This window comes from Xenopus laevis, chromosome 3L, assembly GCF_017654675.1.
Source record: "Xenopus laevis strain J_2021 chromosome 3L, Xenopus_laevis_v10.1, whole genome shotgun sequence".
In the NCBI taxonomy this organism is placed as follows: domain Eukaryota; kingdom Metazoa; phylum Chordata; class Amphibia; order Anura; family Pipidae; genus Xenopus; species Xenopus laevis.
The window spans coordinates 147428289-147446332 of NC_054375.1; the positions used below are offsets into that span (position 1 = coordinate 147428289).

At 43.5% G+C, this 18044-nt stretch overlaps 1 protein-coding gene and 1 long non-coding RNA gene across 3 annotated transcripts in view; one reads left to right on the forward strand and one right to left on the reverse strand.

Annotated features, from left to right (window-relative positions):
* Positions 1-18044, forward strand: part of LOC108710155 (cAMP-specific 3',5'-cyclic phosphodiesterase 4D) — a 204027-nt gene that overhangs the window by 134071 nt on the left and 51912 nt on the right. Inside the window, exon 1 of one of the 2 annotated variants that reach the window (XM_018251306.2) lies at positions 16405-16637. The exons of the other annotated variant lie outside the window; for it this stretch is intronic. Within the exon in view, the coding sequence (XP_018106795.1) occupies positions 16531-16637 (107 nt within the window). The 5' untranslated portion in view covers positions 16405-16530. Of the gene's footprint in view, positions 1-16404; positions 16638-18044 lie in introns of those variants that run through there. 2 annotated transcript variants of the gene reach the window in all.
* Positions 1-18044, reverse strand: part of LOC121401630 — a 159493-nt gene that overhangs the window by 123581 nt on the left and 17868 nt on the right. The window lies entirely within an intron of this gene.

Genomic DNA, 18044 nt, shown 5'->3' on the forward strand with positions numbered 1-18044 from the left:
TTAGGACAACAATGTTAAGTCAAATCCAGAAAATCGTTATGTAAAATCAGGGAAAAACACCCACTGAAATGCATTAGAAATGGATGGGCCCACAAAAAAACCATGCAAAATGCAGGAAATCACAGTAGAGTTGAGCGTTTGCTGCACCACATGGGGTGAAAGAGGCACATAAGCTTCACTAGCCTTTGCAGACTATTACCGATCCTTCCCTGCCCTTCCGGCTAGGCAATACATCGGCCTCGAGTGGAAAGACTCAGCTGATCTCCATGTCTTTATAAAAGGCTGAGACCCCAGGCCCTCTGCCCAGCAAGCAATGTCCTGGTGCCTGAAGGGAGAGGTGCCGCCGGAGCTCCAGTGGCAAATCAGTTAGTGTGTGTTACTTATATAATGGAATTGTGGCTGATGCCTCAACATGAATGCAATTGCAATTGCACTTAAAGGGCATGTAAAGGCAAAAAATTAAATCCCATTGCTACTTTCTTTAATGAAAAAGAAACCTATCTCCACTATACTTTAATTTAAAAATATGCACCGTTTTTATAAGAAACCTAACTGTATGCAGTGAAATTCTCCCTTCATTTACTGCTGTGGATAGGAATTGTCAGATGGTCCCTAACTGCTGAGCAGGGAAACAATCATACTTATGAACAGCAGGGGGAGCCCCCGCCTTACTTCCCAGCCATGCAGAACTCAAGCAGCTTTGTCTATGACAATCCCTAAGCAGCCCAGACCACACTGAGCATGTGCACAGTCTTAGTCTTCAAAAGATGTTTAACAAAGTTACAAGATGGTGACCCCCTGTAGCCAACTTTGAAATCATAAATTATTTGTTTGATTAGGCTTGTGGTGCAGTAAGTTCATGATTATATTTAGTATACAAAATACAGCATTTCTAGCCTTATTCTATTTTAGACTTTACATGCCCTTTAAAGGGGTTGTCCACCTTTAAATTAACTGTTATTATAATGTAAAGAGTGATATTCTGAGACAATTTGCCATTGATTTTCATTTTTTTATATTTGTGGTTTTTGAGTTATTTAGCAGATCTCCAGTTTCAGCAATCTGGTTGCAAATGACCCTAGCCGACATGCATTGATATAAATAAGAGACTGGAATATGAATCGGAGAGGCCTGAATAGAAACATAAGTGATAAAAAGTAGCAATAACAATACATTAGTTGCCTTACAGAGTATTTGTTTTCTAGATGAGGTCAGTGACCCCCATTTGAAAGCTGAAAAAATTTAAAAGAAGAAGGTAAATAATTTTAAATAAATGATGAAGACCGAATGAAAAGTTACTTAGAATTGGCCATTCTATAACATACGAAAAGTTAACTTAAAGGTGAACCACCCCTTTAATGGAGATGGAAAGTCATTTGGCACTTGGGGCTGTCAATGTTAGGTACCCCCAAGTGATTGTATTGACTTACTTAACACCCCGGGCCGGTGTCTGCCCTATGCTCCCTGTGTGTACCATACTCTGCCTGTCCTATGCTCCCTGTGTGTGCCAAACTCTGCCTGTCCTATGCTCTCTGTGTGTGCCATACTCTGCCTTCCCTATGCTCCCTGTGTGTGCCATACTCTGCCTGTCCTATGCTCTCTGTGTGTGCCATACTCTGCCTTCCCTATGCTCCCTGTGTGTGCCATACTCTGCCTGTCCTATGCTCCCTGTGTGTGACATACTCTGCCTGCCGTATGCTCCCTGTGTGTGCCAAACTCTGCCTGTCCTATGCTCCCTGTGTGTGCCAAACTCTGCCTGTCCTATGCTCTCTGTGTGTGCCATACTCTGCCTTCCCTATGCTCCCTGTGTGTGCCATACTCTGCCTGTCCTATGCTCCCTGTGTGTGACATACTCTGCCTGCCGTATGCTCCCTGTGTGTGCCATACTCTGCCTGTCCTATGCTCCCTGTGTGTGCCATACTCTGCCTGTCCTATGCTCCCTGTGTGTGCCATATTCTGCCTGTCCTATGCTAGCTGTGTGTGCCATACTCTGCCTGTCCTGTGCTCCCTGTGTGTGTCATACTCTGCCTGCCCTATGCTCCCTGTGTGTGCCATACTCTGCCTGCCCTATGCTCCCTGTGTGCCATACTCTGCCTGCCCTATGCTCCCTGTGTGTGTCATACTCTGCCTGCCCTATGCTCCCTGTGTGTGTCATACTCTGCCTGTCCTATGCTCCCTGTGTGTGTCATACTCTGCCTGTCCTATGCTCTCTGTGTGTGCCATACTCTGCCTGCCCTATGCTCCCTGTGTGCCATACTCTGCCTGCCCTATGCTCCCTGTGTGTGCCATAATCTGTCTGTCCTATACTCCCTGTGTGTGTCATACTCTGCCTGCCCTATGCTCCCTGTGTGTGTCATACTCTGCCTGCCCTATGCTCCCTGTGTGTGTCATACTCTGCCTGCCCTATGCTCCCTGTGTGTGTCATACTCTGCCTGCCCTATGCTCCCTGTGTGTGCCATAATCTGTCTGTCCTATACTCCCTGTGTGTGTCATACTCTGCCTGCCCTATGCTCCCTGTGTGTGTCATACTCTGCCTGCCTATGCTCCTGTTGTGTCATACTCTGCCTGCCCTATGCTCCCTTGTGTTATACTCTGCCTGCCTTGCTCCTGTGTGTGCCATAATCTGTCTGTCCTATACTCCCTGTGTGTGTCATACTCTGCCTGTCCTATGCTCCCTGTGTGTGCCATACTCTGCCTGCCCTACACTACCTGTGAGAGATGAGGCTGGTATGGTTTGTTCTGGGGGTTTGTTAGCATTTGGAAATTGTGGGGCCCCTAAGGTGTTTAATCATGTGCTGGGGGGGGGCGCTGTGTAATCCATAGGGGAGGAGGAGACATATGGACATATGTTTTAATATAACTTCTCACATGAGTGATATCCCTGCAGTGAGCACCAACCATTTGGTTTTTCGGTGTGGTACCACTATTAATGTGGACATGATCTTGTGGTAACATGAGGTTTAAAGTGGGTTTAAAATAGTTTAAAGACAGGAAGTGGTCAACACCAGCTTTCATTATTGGCCCTCCACCACATAGGCCAGAACCATTCTGGCCCTGGATACCACACAAATTAGACAGCACTGAGCTAGGGAATGTCCTTATGCACGAAGCACATGGTATAAGATTTATTCCAAAATACTTTAGTTACATCTAAACAAAATTGAGATTTTTCTCTAAATCATCATATAGAACATTCATGGGCTGGCAAACTGTTGCTAATTGATTATCACAATGATGCAGAGCTGCACAACAATGAAGTTTATCTGATGTTAGACATTAAATGTAGAGTGCAAGCTTTTGCAGGGCAGGGATCCTGTAATTATTAATGCATAAATCAGTCTGCCTTAGTCTCCGCCCACTTTATTAACTCTTACAGTTCTATATAAATCCAGTGTCTGATTCCTATCTGAATGACTGGGGGAGATATTGGTACAAAGATATTTTTGCTTCCAGGGCATCTGCTCATAATGACCCAGTTGTGTCTGTTTTGTGTAAGCGACCCCTTCCTTCTCCTTGGTCACCCCTAGTAGGAACCTTAACCCTAATGAGACCTCATATATTCCAGGCAGGGCCGTATTCTGTAACAATAATTATGGACTGGTTCTCAAAAATATATTGAGATCACAATATTAAGATTCAATGAAGTGGCTGCCCAGCCTACTATTCACAATTCATTAAAACAACAATAATAAATATGTTTCCCCCTGTTAGTGCCCTGCAATGGAACAGTCTCACCCAGTCCTGTTGTGTCGTTCAGACCGTTCCACTCACTCAAACCATTGTCCCCACCGCTCTGTCTCAAGGCGCACTCCTCAATGGCTCTCCTCTCCCCAATTCTAAGATGGCCGCGTGTTCCACCCCTCCCTTTATATTCCAGTGCATGTGATTATTCTGTACAGTCTCCACTCAGTTTGATCAAATGGGATGTTGATTGTAAAGGGATTCATAAACAAAGCCTTCAATAACCTTTCTTTGCAATGTGTTTCCCCTTTAAGGAAGCCCTTCTCTTTGTGTCGCAACTGCCGGCCGCTCCTGAGCCCCAGCACGCCATTAGTTAATGTTCTTGTACACGGAAAGAAATGGCAGCCGCTCCGTGGCACTGGCAATGCAGAAAGGAATTTTTGCAGAGTATAAATGATTTATTAGTAGACTTAATGTGTGAAGATCCAAATTATGAAAAGATCCCTTATCCGTTATATAATATTATATAAGGCAGCACAGTAACTAAGGGGCCCCGATGCGACCGCACCCCCTGCACCCCAGGTAGTTACGCCCCTGATTCAGCAATTTATTTGCTTTAGTAGCCATAGAATAACACTGGCTAGAGTTACACAGCTTGTCATCCATAAAAATCCCCAGATCCTTCTCAATTAAGGAAATCCCTAACACACTGCCATTTAGTGTATAAATCATATTTATAGTAGAACCCCCATTTTACATTTTTCAGGGGGAAAATGTACGTTTGATCAATCCCTTGTTACCTCTTCCAAAAGCTTTCCTACCACTGATGTCAGACTTACAGGCCTATTGTTTTCAGGCTGAGAGAAGGATCCCTTTTTTAATAAATGCACCGCATTAGCAATTCACCAGTACAGTTAATTTGTCTTTCCACCATAAACACTGCTGTCCTGCTCCTTGGTCACACCTAGCAAGTACCTTAAAGGGGTTGTTCACCTTCAAACAACTAGTTGTTATCAGATAGATCACCAGAAATAACGACTTTTTCCAATGACTTTCTATTTTCTATGTGTCACGGTTTTTCTAATATTGAAGTATAAAGTGTCATTTCTCTCCTTCTGAAGCAGCTCTGGGAGGGGGGTCGCCGATCCTGTAAACTGATCTAAATTGATACATTTAGTTGCTACATTTCTTATCTTTGTCCCTGCTGAGCAGAATCTCTGGTGTTTCATTACAGGCAGCTGTTAGAATTGATACAATTGTTACTAATACTCCAGAGATGCTGCTGAGAAATGTATCAACTAAATGTTGCAAAATTGTAACAGTTCAGAATCTGCACCTGGATTACTGAGCTGTCAGACTCAAACACCAGAGACAGGAACATTCAACTTTAAACTTAGATTTTGGAAAAAACGTAAAAAATAAATAATGGAAAGTAATTGGAAAAAGTCATTATTTCTAGGGAACAATCTAAAAACAACTAAATTGAAAAAAGTGTTTGGAAGGTGAACAACCCCTTTAAAGAGACCTAAAATATTCTAGTCAAGGGCATATTCCAAAATTTTTCAGTGATAGATTGTTTCCCATTATGCTCTTTTGATGATCTGTTTTGGAAAATGCCGGCATGTTAGGGCTCATTTAATTAGGAGCGGTAAATGGGAAGGATATCCTAGAATTCAATTAGCTGTCAGAGAGTATTTAATGTGAGAATAACATCCCATCATACAATGGCACAGTCACTCACACTTCCCAAATACTGCAATATACAGGCTGTATGTGAGCTTTACTTCCCCTTTAAAGTGTGCATTATAATCACTGCTAAGTGGCTGAAGCAGAAAGCCCGGAGCCTGAATACAGTTTCCAGTATGGGGAGTGTAATGAGCAGTTAAATAAAAAATAAAAAAAATATCCTAGCTGGCTGAGAGAGGAAAGTTGTTCCTTACTGACTCAAGAGTATTTAATGTGAGTATAACATCCCATGATACAATAGCAACACTAGTTACTCTATAGAGCCTCACTTACTAGGATTGCCATCTTTCCTCCTGAGTAAATCCGGGCGGGGAGGCGGGGCCGTGACATAGCGGGAGGCGGGGCAGTGATGTAGCAGGGCAGGATGTTAAATATCAGGGTTGGGGTGTGCTGCTGGGGGCGGGGCCATGATGTGGCACTCAGTGATTGGCAGATCGCCGCCTCAATCTCAGGGAGTCCTGCCTGGTTTTCCTAATTTGGAAAACTGGGCGGGCAGTTTTGACCCAGACAATCCTTCAATAAACCGGGCTGTCTGGGTCAAAACCGGATGGGTGGCAACCCTATCACATACACTTTCTTATATATTTGCAAAGGTATGCTTTATGCCTCTTCCCAAATACTGCAACACACAGGCTGTATGTCAGCTATACTTCCCCTTTAAAGTGTGCATTATAATCACTCCTAAGTGGCTGAAGCAGAAAGCCCGGTGCCTGAATCCAGTTTCCAGTATGGGGAGTGTAATGAGCAGTTATTGCCACTAGGCGGAGACATGAGATTACAGATGGAGCTTTATACGACATGGATTTATTGAGCGCGGATGCTCCGTTTCATGCATCAGGCTTGTGTAGTATTTCTATGACTGGGGAACAGTTAGATGAATTAATAATGGGAAGTGGAGACTTATTTTAGAATGTAAAGCAGTGGGGAATAGATCAGCACTATATAAAAAAGCATAATATTAATATACAGACGTTCAGCTGTTTTCTCTTTTTATCTGTTAATATTTACTGACCATTTACATTTTGAAAATCATTTTACCCCTCTCATGTTTCCCTGCAGCAGTTTAGTTTAAGTTTCTGGTTCTCTGAATGATTCATTATGGGATACATTTCTTATCAGCAGCTCCGGCTCCTGGGACATTGTTAGGGTAATGACACAGAGAAGCCGTTGCAGTTTGATGTATTGACACAGTTTTGGAGCACAGGGAGGTGTTGCCCCCTATAATACAGCAGTGACTCTGTTATTTAGAGGTGGGTTGCTGAGGGGTGGGAGACACCTAGGAAACCCTTATGTTGGGTCTTACTGAGCGGCTGGTTAGTCTCCACGGTTCTAGTCAACTCTTCAGCACTTTGGACAGCAGACATCACATGACTTTTCTTGGCTTTCATGTTGGATCTTTTGGGTTCACAGGCTTCCGTCTCTGAGTATGTGATGTTTGGTCTTTTCTGTGTGTTGGGCTGGTGTTTTCGGCTTGACCCCAGTGCTGTACTGACAAAGGCCCACTCTGGGTAACCACAGGTTCTCATAGCTTCTTTTAGTTGCTTGTATCCCTTGTCCTTCAACTCAGCATTGGTTGTCTGTGGATCAGCCCAATGGTGCAGAGTTCTTAGAACCCCCCTAATCTAGTGATGTGCAGGCAGGTCCGATCCCTGCGGGACCCGCTGGTTGGGCAGGTTTGGGCCGACCTTGCACCCCTCTTTCTGGGTCGCGGCCGGCTTCCGACCCGCACATCACTACCGGTTTCTGTTCCAGAGGGTGGCTGGGAACAGCAAATACTGACCAATAAGAGTGAGTTTTCTGTATACTTCTGTAGGTTCCCCCCTCTGAGATGAATATTGCACAGTCCTAAAATGCCAGTTTGCTGTCTTTCACCTCTTTCCTCATGAACTTCATGTTTTTTCTCCAAGTTGTTTGTTCACTGAAGGCTTGAACCTCATGTGTTTCAACTTTGACCCGGGTCAGATCCTAATAAATGACTTGGTGTCATTCCCTTAAAGCAGTGATCCCAAACCAGTAGCTCGTGAGCAACATGTTGCTCTCCAACCCCTTGGATGTTGCTCTCAGTGTCCTCAAAGCAGTTGTTTATTTTTCAATTCCAGGCTTGGAGGTAAGTTTTGGTTGTATAAAAACCAGGTGAACTGCCAAACAGAGTCTCAATGTAGTTTGACAATCCTCATAGGGGCTACCAAATAGCCAATCACAGCCCTTATTTGGCACCCCAGGAACATTTTTCATGCTAGTGTTGCTCCCCAACTCCTTTTACTTCTGAATGTTGCTCACGGGGTCAAAAGGTTGGGGATCCCTGCCTTAAAGGATTTGTTCTCATTTAAATGAATGAATTAAATGAGAAAATTTGCCATTGGTTTTCATTTTTTATTATTTGTGGTTTTTGAGTTATTTAACTTTTTATTCAGCAGCTCTCCCAGGATGCAATTTCAAATTCCCCCAGCAACCATGCACTGATTTGAATAAGAGACTGGAATATGAATAGGAGAGGCCTGAATAGAAAGATGAAGAATAAAAAGTAGCAATGGCAATACAATTGTAGCCTTACAGAGCATTTGTTTTTTAGATGGGGTCAGTGACCCCCATTTGAAAGCTGGAAAGAGTCAGAAGAAGAAGAAGGCAAATAATTCAAATACTATAAAGCCATTCTATAATATGTTAAAGGTGAACCACACCTTTTAAAAGCTTGAAAGGCTTTCTTTTCCATTTCATCCATGTAATGGTTCCCTACGATGGGAGAACTCGTGGCACAGCCATGTTTTTTTCTTATGTTTGAAGTAAGAGTTATAAAGACACAGGTCCAGCAAAGAACAATCTTGATCGGGCTCAGCTTTGTACTGTTGCTGAGGGTGATGTGATATCTTGTTTCAGCCGATTGCCTCGGACATAGTTAAGTTGGGGCAGTGGAACTGATGTGGTTGGGGGGGGGGCTGTGCATTGACACTAAAAATAAAAATTTGGTTCAACTTCCCCTTCAAGAGGTGATAATACCTAATGGGTATAACTCATGTGCTGCTGCATTCATGAATTTATAACGATGTTAGAGCATGTGTTCTCCTATATCAGTCTCTAAAAATCATTATTATTAAAAGCCATGATACCAGCTGAAAATCACTTGAAAGCTGAGGAGACATAAAATATTATGTGAAAGACAAAACCTGAGTTCTGTCTGTTTATAAAAACCTGAAATGAACACGCACTCCTGGAGCCAGCCGGTGCCGATAAAACTTGATTTTATTCCAGTTTGCGAAAACAACGAGTCCTAAGGACTAACGAACTGGAATAAAATCAAGTTTTATCGGCACCCGGTGGCTCCAGGAGTGCGTGTTCATTTCAGGTTGTCGTTGGTAATAGTCCCAAAGCTACAGGTTCGGGCGCTGAACCCGAGCCACCAGACGCCATCGGTGAGTGCGGCACATTTACTGCTCCATTTTCCATATTCACTGTCGGTGTGTAGGAGCTGAGCCGGAACGTGATAGACTTGGGGTCTTTACACCTTTACACTTTTGAAATGATTTCACGGCTGGGATTGAGCCGCTAATTTCCCTGTTTGTGTGTTTATTTAAAAGACAAATTCACAGGAGTGAAGATAGTTTGTGAAAACGGCAGAAAATCTAATAAAATCACTCCACTTTTATTTTGTCTCAATATCACCACTTTGTGAAATCCCCCTATAGTTTTGTGATTTGCAATCTATTTGTCTATCTTAAACCTTATTAAACCTCCTAAAGCTTTTCTACTACTGATGTCAGACTAACAGGCTTATAGTTTTCAAGCTGAGAGCAGGATCCATTTTTGAATAGCGGCACCACATTAACAATTCAACAGTCTCTCTGTACAATTCCAGACCTTGAAGAATCCCGGAAGATTAAGGGGTCAATTCACTAACTTCGAGTGAAGGATTCAAAGTTTTTTTTGGGCTACTTCGACCATCGAATGGGCTACTTCGACCTTCGACTACGACTATTGAAGGATTCGAAGTAAAAATCGTTCGACTATTCGACCATTCGATAGTCGAAGTACTGTCTCTTTAAAAAAAACTTCGACCCCCTAGTTCGCCATCTAAAAGCTGCCGAAGTCAATGTTAGCCTATGGGGAAGGTCCCCATAGGCTTGCCTAACTTTTTTTGATCGAAGGATATTCCTTCGATCGTTGGATTTAAATCCTTCGAATCGTTCAATTCGAAGGATTTAATCGTTCGATCAAAGGAATTATCCTTCGATCGTTCAATCGAACTATCTACGCTAAATCCTTCGACTTCGATATTCGAAGTCGAAGGATTTTAGTTCCTAGTCGAATATCGAGGGTTAATTAACCCTCGATATTCGACCTTTAGTGAATCGGCCCCTAAGTAAAGAAGTTTGGCAATCACATATCTAAGATGGTTTAGTACCTTGGGATGAATACCCTCCAATCCCTGGCCTTTCTTTATCTTTACATGTTTCTTCCTGAGTCACCTGTGCACCATTAGTTGTATTATTAGAATTGGGTCTGTTAAAAAGGGAAACCATCGACTGTATTACATTTTATAGATTAACAGGACAGCCAGGCTTGAGTCAGAAGAAAAACAAAATCATTTGAAACTCAAAACAGGAAAATTAATAAAAGTAGTAAGTGAGTGAACAGAGACATAATTTGGAGAGTACAGTAAGTTTTGTCATGGAGGAATTGCTCCTCTAATTCCCACAAATATGGAAAGGAAAAATAAGAAAGATATCCTAGCTGGCTGAGAGAGGAAAGTTGTTCCTTACTGACTCAAGAGTATTTAATGTGAGTATAACATCCCATGATACAATAGCAACACTAGTTACTCTATAGAGCCTCACTTACTAGGGTTGCCATCTTTCCTCCTGACTAAATCCGGGCGGGGAGGTGGGACCGTGACATAGCGGGAGGCGGGGCAGTGATGTAGCAGGGCAGGATGTTAAAGGGATACTGTCATGGGAAAAAAAATGTTTTCCAAAATGAGTCAGTTAATAGTGCTGCTCCAGCAGAATTCTGAACTGAAATCCATTTCTCAAAAGAGCAAACAGATTTTTTTATATTCAATTTTGAAATCTGACATGGGGCTAGATATTTTGTCAATTTCCCAGCTGCCCCAAGTCATGTGACTTGTGCTCTGATAAACTTCAATCACTCTTTACTGCTGTACTGCAAGTTGGAGTGATATCACCCCCTCCCTTTCCCCCCCAGCAGCCAAACAAAAGAACAATGGGAAGGTAACCAGATAACAGCTCCCTAACACAAGATAACAGCTGCCTGGTAGATCTAAGAACAACACTCAATAGTAAAATCCAGGTCCCACTGAGACACATTCAGTTACATTGAGAAGGAAAAACAGCAGCCTGCCAGAAAGCATTTCTCTCCTGAAGTGCAGGCACACGTCACATGACCAGGGGCAGCTGGGAAATCGACAAAATGTCTAGCCCCATGTCAGATTTCAAAATTGAATATAAAAAAATCTGTTTGCTCTTTTGAGAAATGGATTTCAGTGCAGAATTCTGCTGGAGCAGCACTATTAACTGATTCATTTTGAAAAATTTTTTTTCCCATGACAGTATCCCTTTAAATATCAGGGTTCTGGTGTGCTGCTGGAGGCGGGGCCATGACGTGGTACTCAGTGATTGGCAGATCGCCGCCTCAATCTCAGGGAATCCTGCCTGGTTTTCATAATTTGGAAAACCGGGCAGGCAGTTTTGACTCAGACAATCCTTCAATAAACTGGGCTGTCTGGGTCAAAACCGGATGGTTATATATTTGCAAAGGTATGCTTTATGCCTCTTCCCAAATACTGCAACACACAGACTGTATGTGAGCTGTACTTCCCCTTTAAAGTGTGCATTATTATCACTGCTAAGTGGCTGAAGCAGAAAGCCCGGTGCCTGAATCCAGTTTCCAGTATGGGGAGTGTAATGAGCAGTTATTGCCACTAGGCGGAGACATGAGATTACAGATGGAGCTTTATACGACATGGATTTATTGAGCGTGGATGCTCCGTTTCATGCATCAGGCTTGTGTAGTATTTCTATGACTGGGGAACAGTTACATAAACAAATAATGGGGAGTGCAGACGTATCTCAGAGTGGAAAGCTCTGGCCAGGAATAACAACGCTTGAGGCCAGGGCAATATAATAGACATTCGAAGCAAAAGTGTTCTTGGGTCTATGGCTTGTATTGGAAAAGACCCACCAATAGTAAATGCAGAAGCAAAAGTAGTTATAAAATATAAAAATTAGGACATACGTCGCCTAATGCATTTTGTGCCTAACGGGAACGTACTCATAGGCCTTACTCATAGCCCATTCGCCACAAAAACGCGTTACGCAACGTATGTCGTAATAAACATTTTTAAATGTTATAACTACTTTTGCTACTGCATTGACTATTGGTGTGTTTTTTCACCTATTGTGAGTTTTCCAATTTCTTGAAGATATTTTTCTTGTAACTTTATATGTATATTTACTCCATACACCCCATTTTTGTTTATTAAGTTTGTGACAGTTCGTTGGTTTGTATGTTTAGAGAATTTGTATGAGAATTGTTGTGTTCTAATGCCTTGTTGTTGTGCTTTTGTCTTGCAGGTAAGTGGCACTTGGGCTTGGCACTGTCATTCTCCTGCCGTTATATTTGGGACAAGGTAGGCTCATGGGAATGTGTAAATATTCAGCATTACTGTGTTTCATTCACAGCAGGGATTAGACGGGCCAGTGCAGTTTATTCTGCTGGGAAGCTGCTGTTGGGTATGTGAGGGGCAAAGGAGGGCAGCTAAACTTTAATTGCTTTGGGTAGGAACAGACTGTAAATGCTGATTGGCTGGATTTTTATATGAAACCCCCCTATGCTAGAGTCCTGCAGTGGGTCGGGTACCCGCAAAAAAAGTGAGCACCCCTGCGGAATGAGGGGAGGATTTTCAGGTGCCGGTCGAGTTGCGAGTCTCATCTAAATTTCTTATCTTATGTCATATTGTCTATATTTTACGCCTTTTAAAGTTTTTCAAAACTTGTTTCTGTCCCTGCCTATTTTTGATGACATCACTTCCGGCTTGCAGCACCATCACTTCCTGTTTGATGGTGGTCGGCGGGTTGCGGATAAGGCAGTTGCAGGTCTGGGTCGGGTAGCGGATCAAAGTGGGTAAATATGCGGGTAGCGGTTCGGGTCGTGGGCTGCGGGTTTGTTACAGAGCATTTGGTTTTTAGAGGGGTCAGTGACCCCCATTTGAAAGCTCGAAAGAGTCAGAAGAAAGCAAATAATTAACTATAAAAAAAAAAAGAAGAACAATTGAAAAGTTGCTTCGAATTGGCCATTATGTAACATACTAAACGTTAACTTAAAGGTGAACTACCCCTTTAAATAGTGTTGGGCAGAAAAGTCATGAGATAGATGTGTGAGTTTGACGTGATAGAACCCGGGGAGCGACCTACATCAGCTCTTTCATCACCCGATCCTTTGCCCAACTTGATGTTACAATAACAATATAGGTTTTGGTTGTGCCCTTGGGACGGCAGGAGCCATACAAATCTATTGGAGGATATTATAAGTCAAGCGTTCCATGGCCTGTAGAAAGAGTATGAGGCGACTTCTAATATCCTTATACTTGACTTTAATTATTATAATACACAAGCTTCAGTGAGTCACGTGACACAAATGACATCATTGTGCACCAGTTATAAGTGGTGACATCACTAAGCACTGTTTACTGGATAATTAAGGCTTCTGTGTATTTTATATAGATATATACAGGTATGGGACCTGTTATCCAGAATGCTTGGGGCTTTCTGGATAACATATCTTTCCATAATTTCATACCATAAGTCTACTAGAAAATCATGTAAACATTAAATAAACCCAATAGGCTGGTTTTGCTTCCAAAAAGGATTAATTATATCTTAGTTGGGATCAAGTACAAGCTACTGTTTTATTATTACAGAGAAAAAGGAAATTATTTTTAAAATTTTGGATTATTTGGATAAAATCAAGTCTATGGGAGACGGCCTTTCCACATACCTCCCAACTGTCCCGTTTTTAGAGGGACAGTCCCTCTTTTGACAGCTCAACCCACAGTCCCTGGTTTGTACTGAAAAGTCCAGTTTTTCTCTACACTGAACAGCCAGAAAAAGAAACAAATTTTCTAACTTAATTGGCTTTTGGCAAAGAGCCCAGAACAGCAACAGCAGCAGATAAGATTCTTTTGCAACAATTTTGAGTTAAGCAAATAAGTAATTATAACAATATAAGATAACAGGTCCCTTGAAAAGTTAGACTCGCAGCTTAAAGGGCAATTCACCTTCATTACCAAAACTGTAATAACCGGAAAACAAAACACAGAAATATGTTCAAACTTTCATAACCTGCCATGTATATGATGTGCCATATAAACTGTCTCCTAGTGGAAGGGTGGAGTTCCCTGTGAGTCGATGTGCCAATGAAATGACGCAGGGTGACGTCTCTTCCCTCTATACAATCTGGGGGAATCCCTGTAACTAAGAGCTCATGTGCGTAGATGATGTCATTGTGTTGGTCACATAGTGATGTCATTGGGTGGGGGAACAGGGAGTTGTGAGGCTGGCAGGATTATGTCATGTGTTTAATTGATTGGCACAAATGTGTTGTTGGGGGAGAGCAGTGGAATTGGAAGAGCCCTCTGATGTCACAAAGTCTGTTCCGTATGAACCATATGCCGGGCCATAAACATTATCATGCTGCAATCTATAGGCCATCTGCTGGGATCTATATCTCACTTGCACTGGGCCACAATTAGCCGCTGCAGTGTTTCAGATAAGCAGGTGAGTGTCAGCTGTGTGGCACAAACAGGATCCGGGGGGGGGGAGCGAGCGGCACATCCGGAAAGGTTGGGGAGTGTCACCTTTATATTCCGGTACTGAGGGAACAGGAGATGCTATTGTACAGCACTCTGGAATGTGTTGGCTCTATATTAATACTGGTGGGTAAATGGGATATCCTGTAAATTCTCACTATAAATAGTAAAAGAGGAGCCAAGAGAGGTCTCTACGTTCAGTTCCCAGCCAGTCTGTGCCCTTTACTGTAATTTACTGTAATATATAATAACTCTGCCCCCCAGGATTCCCCCTGCCGCTGCCAGACTCTCCATTAAGTGCCTCAGCGCGGGGGCAACACAAACAAATGGCTAATGAATTAGTAAATACTGGATTTCCCCGGCTCCCGCCCTGTCAGAAATTGCCCAGAATCTCCACTAGATGGCGATGTTGCTTAATTAATATGCCTGAAATGTGTTTTAACAAGACTAGGGAAGATGGGGATGGCCCAGGAATGTGCATGTTGCTGAACTACAAGACTGGACATCTGTCAGATTTGGGATTACAGTTCAGCATCACCCAAAGAGCCTCCATATACACGTTCCTGGGCGAGACTAGGCCAACGTGTGCCAATCAGGTCCATCCTTCACACTGCATTCCTATATGAATGGGGCCTCCTTGTTTATAAGCAGCAAGACTGTCCAACCTACAGTGGAACCTCCTTGTTTATAAGCAGCAAGACTGTCCAACCTGCAGCTGCTGTACTAAACCTGTAGGGCCCATACTATTATTTTACCATTTTTTATTATTTTACTGTTTATATAACAGTAGGCTGGCAGTTGCACAAGTAGAGTGTCACACTCATTCCCCAGTTCCCCCCAATACTGGCAGTTGCATTCCCCACTCTCTCCCTGTACCTTGTGTGATATCACAGCGGCTGAGATGGGGAGGAGCTACTATTTGCATGCCATGCCCCCTTCACTGGCTGCCTGCAAAACGTGGACTGTATAATGCAGAAGAGGAGCTGGAAAGGGGTAAGTATGGGAGAGGAGCCCTAGCCTTGCTTGCAGTCAATGGGACTGTGGGCTAGTGATGGCCGGGCCCGATACCCGCGGATGGGCAGGTTCAGGCCGAAGTCGCATGCTTCTTTGCGGGTGGGTGCGGGCCACTGTCAAATGTCGGCTTCCAACTTCCAGGTTCGTCTTTTATAGATGCTGCGCCTGCTCGCCCCGCCCCTTTTGTGACGTCATCGACGGGTAGGGTTGGCGTGGGTCTTTAAAAGCAACCCAGAAGTGCGGATGTGGGCGCGGGCTACGGGAGGGCGGGTTAGGAAATCCCGACCAGAGGTACTAAGTACCAGGGGATACGAAACGCGCAAGGCGGAATACCATGTGGTCTGTATACCTATCCTTTTAACATGATTTTTGAATAAAGACTATTTTTTTTATATAATTTAGAGTTTTGGGATAACTTGTTTTGGTTCAGTAACCCATAGCAACCAATCAGTGATTAACTTTTTTCAGTCAGCTGCAGGCTGAACACTGAAAGCAATCATCTGATTGGTTGCCATGGGTTACTGGAGCAAATTTGCCCAACGTTTATAAATGAGCCCCAGTGACTCTTGAAACAATGTAGCAGATGTCAGTTCTACGTCCCATTCAGCTAGATTTTGCTACATTGAGTCAAGAGTGAGAGCAGCCAGTGCAGAGAAGAGAAAGGGAGAGACACTCTTTTCAGTAACAATTACATTTACTGATATCTTTAAAACCAATGAAAATGACTAATGAATATACATTGGGAAGTTGCTTAGAATTGTATTTACTTTAATTATGCAAAAAAAAAAATCAGTTTTTGAGTTCCCCTTCAAGTACAGGGTAGTTTTTACTTGTCTCGACATATGACGGGTGTCAAAATAAATAACTGTGCAGCTGAATAACTAGAGTCTCAGAGTTCTGCTGAGACTACAGCTCCCAGCATCCCCAGTCAGTGGGTAGGAAGATGCTCCCATAAAGCGTTGATACATATGAACTGAACTGGCGCTGCAAATAAAATGCACCCATACACCCAGCAGCCGGGTGCCCCATGGTGAGAGTTCAGAGAGTGCCCTGAAGCAGCCAGTGAGAGTTATGTAAGAGACTGCCCCCGCCCATACAATCCATTTCCAGGGCTTGTGTGAGAGACTTGGGCAGGAGGGAGGGAGAGTGCTGAGCGCTTGCATATCTCACATTTGTACTCAAGTGCTACTCCGGGACGGTGACTGAGCGGAGACAAGAAGCTTTGCCCCAGATATAAAACTCCAGCCCTGCAAGCAAACGCTCCCCCTATGCCCTCCAGAAGTCGGGGCACCCTGCGGGTACGGAGGGCACCCAGCATGCACTTCTCCTTTAGTGAAGAGGATATCAAGAGACATCGACTGGTCAAGTCAGTTAGGTTAGTGAGCGTTCCCTTGTTATTCTGTGCCACTCTACCTACTGAACCCACTGTACCCACTGTATCTACGGTACCTACTGTACCAACTGTACCCACTGTATCTACTGAACCCACTGTACTACTACCTGTATACTCCACTGTACCTAAAACCCCTGGTACCCACTGTATCTACCTGTACACCACTGTATTTTATGTACCCACTGTATCTACTGAACCCACTGTACCTACTGTACCCACTGTATCTACTGAACCCACTGTATCTACTGTACCCACTGTACCTATTGTATCTACTGTACCCACTGTACCTACTGTATCTACTGTACCCACTGTACCTATTGTATCTACTGTACCCACTGTACCTACCGTACCCACTGTATCTACTGTACCCACTGTACCTACCGTACCCACTGTATCTACTGTACCCACTGTTTCTACTGTACCCACTGTACCTACTGTAGCCACTGTACCTACTGTACCCACCATCAACTCACTGCCTACCTACCCCCATATCTCACTAAGGGTTGGCACACACAGCACCGATGCAGTGGCATTTAAAACAAAGCAGAACTTTTCTGATTTTTTGTTCTCTAGTTTGGCATGAAACTGCTTTATTTTCCCTGTTGTGAACTCAGCCCAGCAACCAGGAATATGCAAAACAGAAAGAGGAAGAAAGAAATCCTGCCCTGCAGAGCTTACACTCTAATATACAGAGGGTCACAGTTACAATACAGAGAGGGGGAACCATTAAGAGAAGGGAATCCTACTCTGCAGAGCTTACACTCTAATATACAGAGGGACACAGATACAATAAAGTGAGAGGGACCCAATGGGAGGAAGGAATCTTTCCCTGCAGAACTTACACTCTAATAAAAAGAGAGACCCAGATATATAATACAGGGAGAGGGAACCATTGGGAGAATGTAATCCTGCCCTGCAGAGCTTACATTCTAATAAACAGAGACCCAGATTTAATAAAAGGAGAGGGGACCATTGGGAGAAGGGAATCCTATCCTGCAGAGCTCACACTCTAATATACAGAGCGACACAGCTACAATACAGGGAGATGAAACATTAGAAGGAGGGAATCCTGTCCGCAGAGCTTACACTCTAATATACAGAGGGACACAGATACAATACAGGGAGAGGGAACCATTGAGAGAAGGGAATCCTGCCCTGTAGAGTTTACAATCTAATATACAGAGAGACACAGCTACAATACATTGAGAGGAAACATTAGGAGGGAATCCTGCCCCACAGAGCTTACACTCTAATATACAGAGGGACACAGATACAATACAGGGAGAGGGAACCATTGGGACAAGGGAATCCTGCCCTGTAGAGCTTACAATCTAATATACAGAGAGACACAGCTACAATACAGGGAGAGGAAACATTAGGAGGGAATCC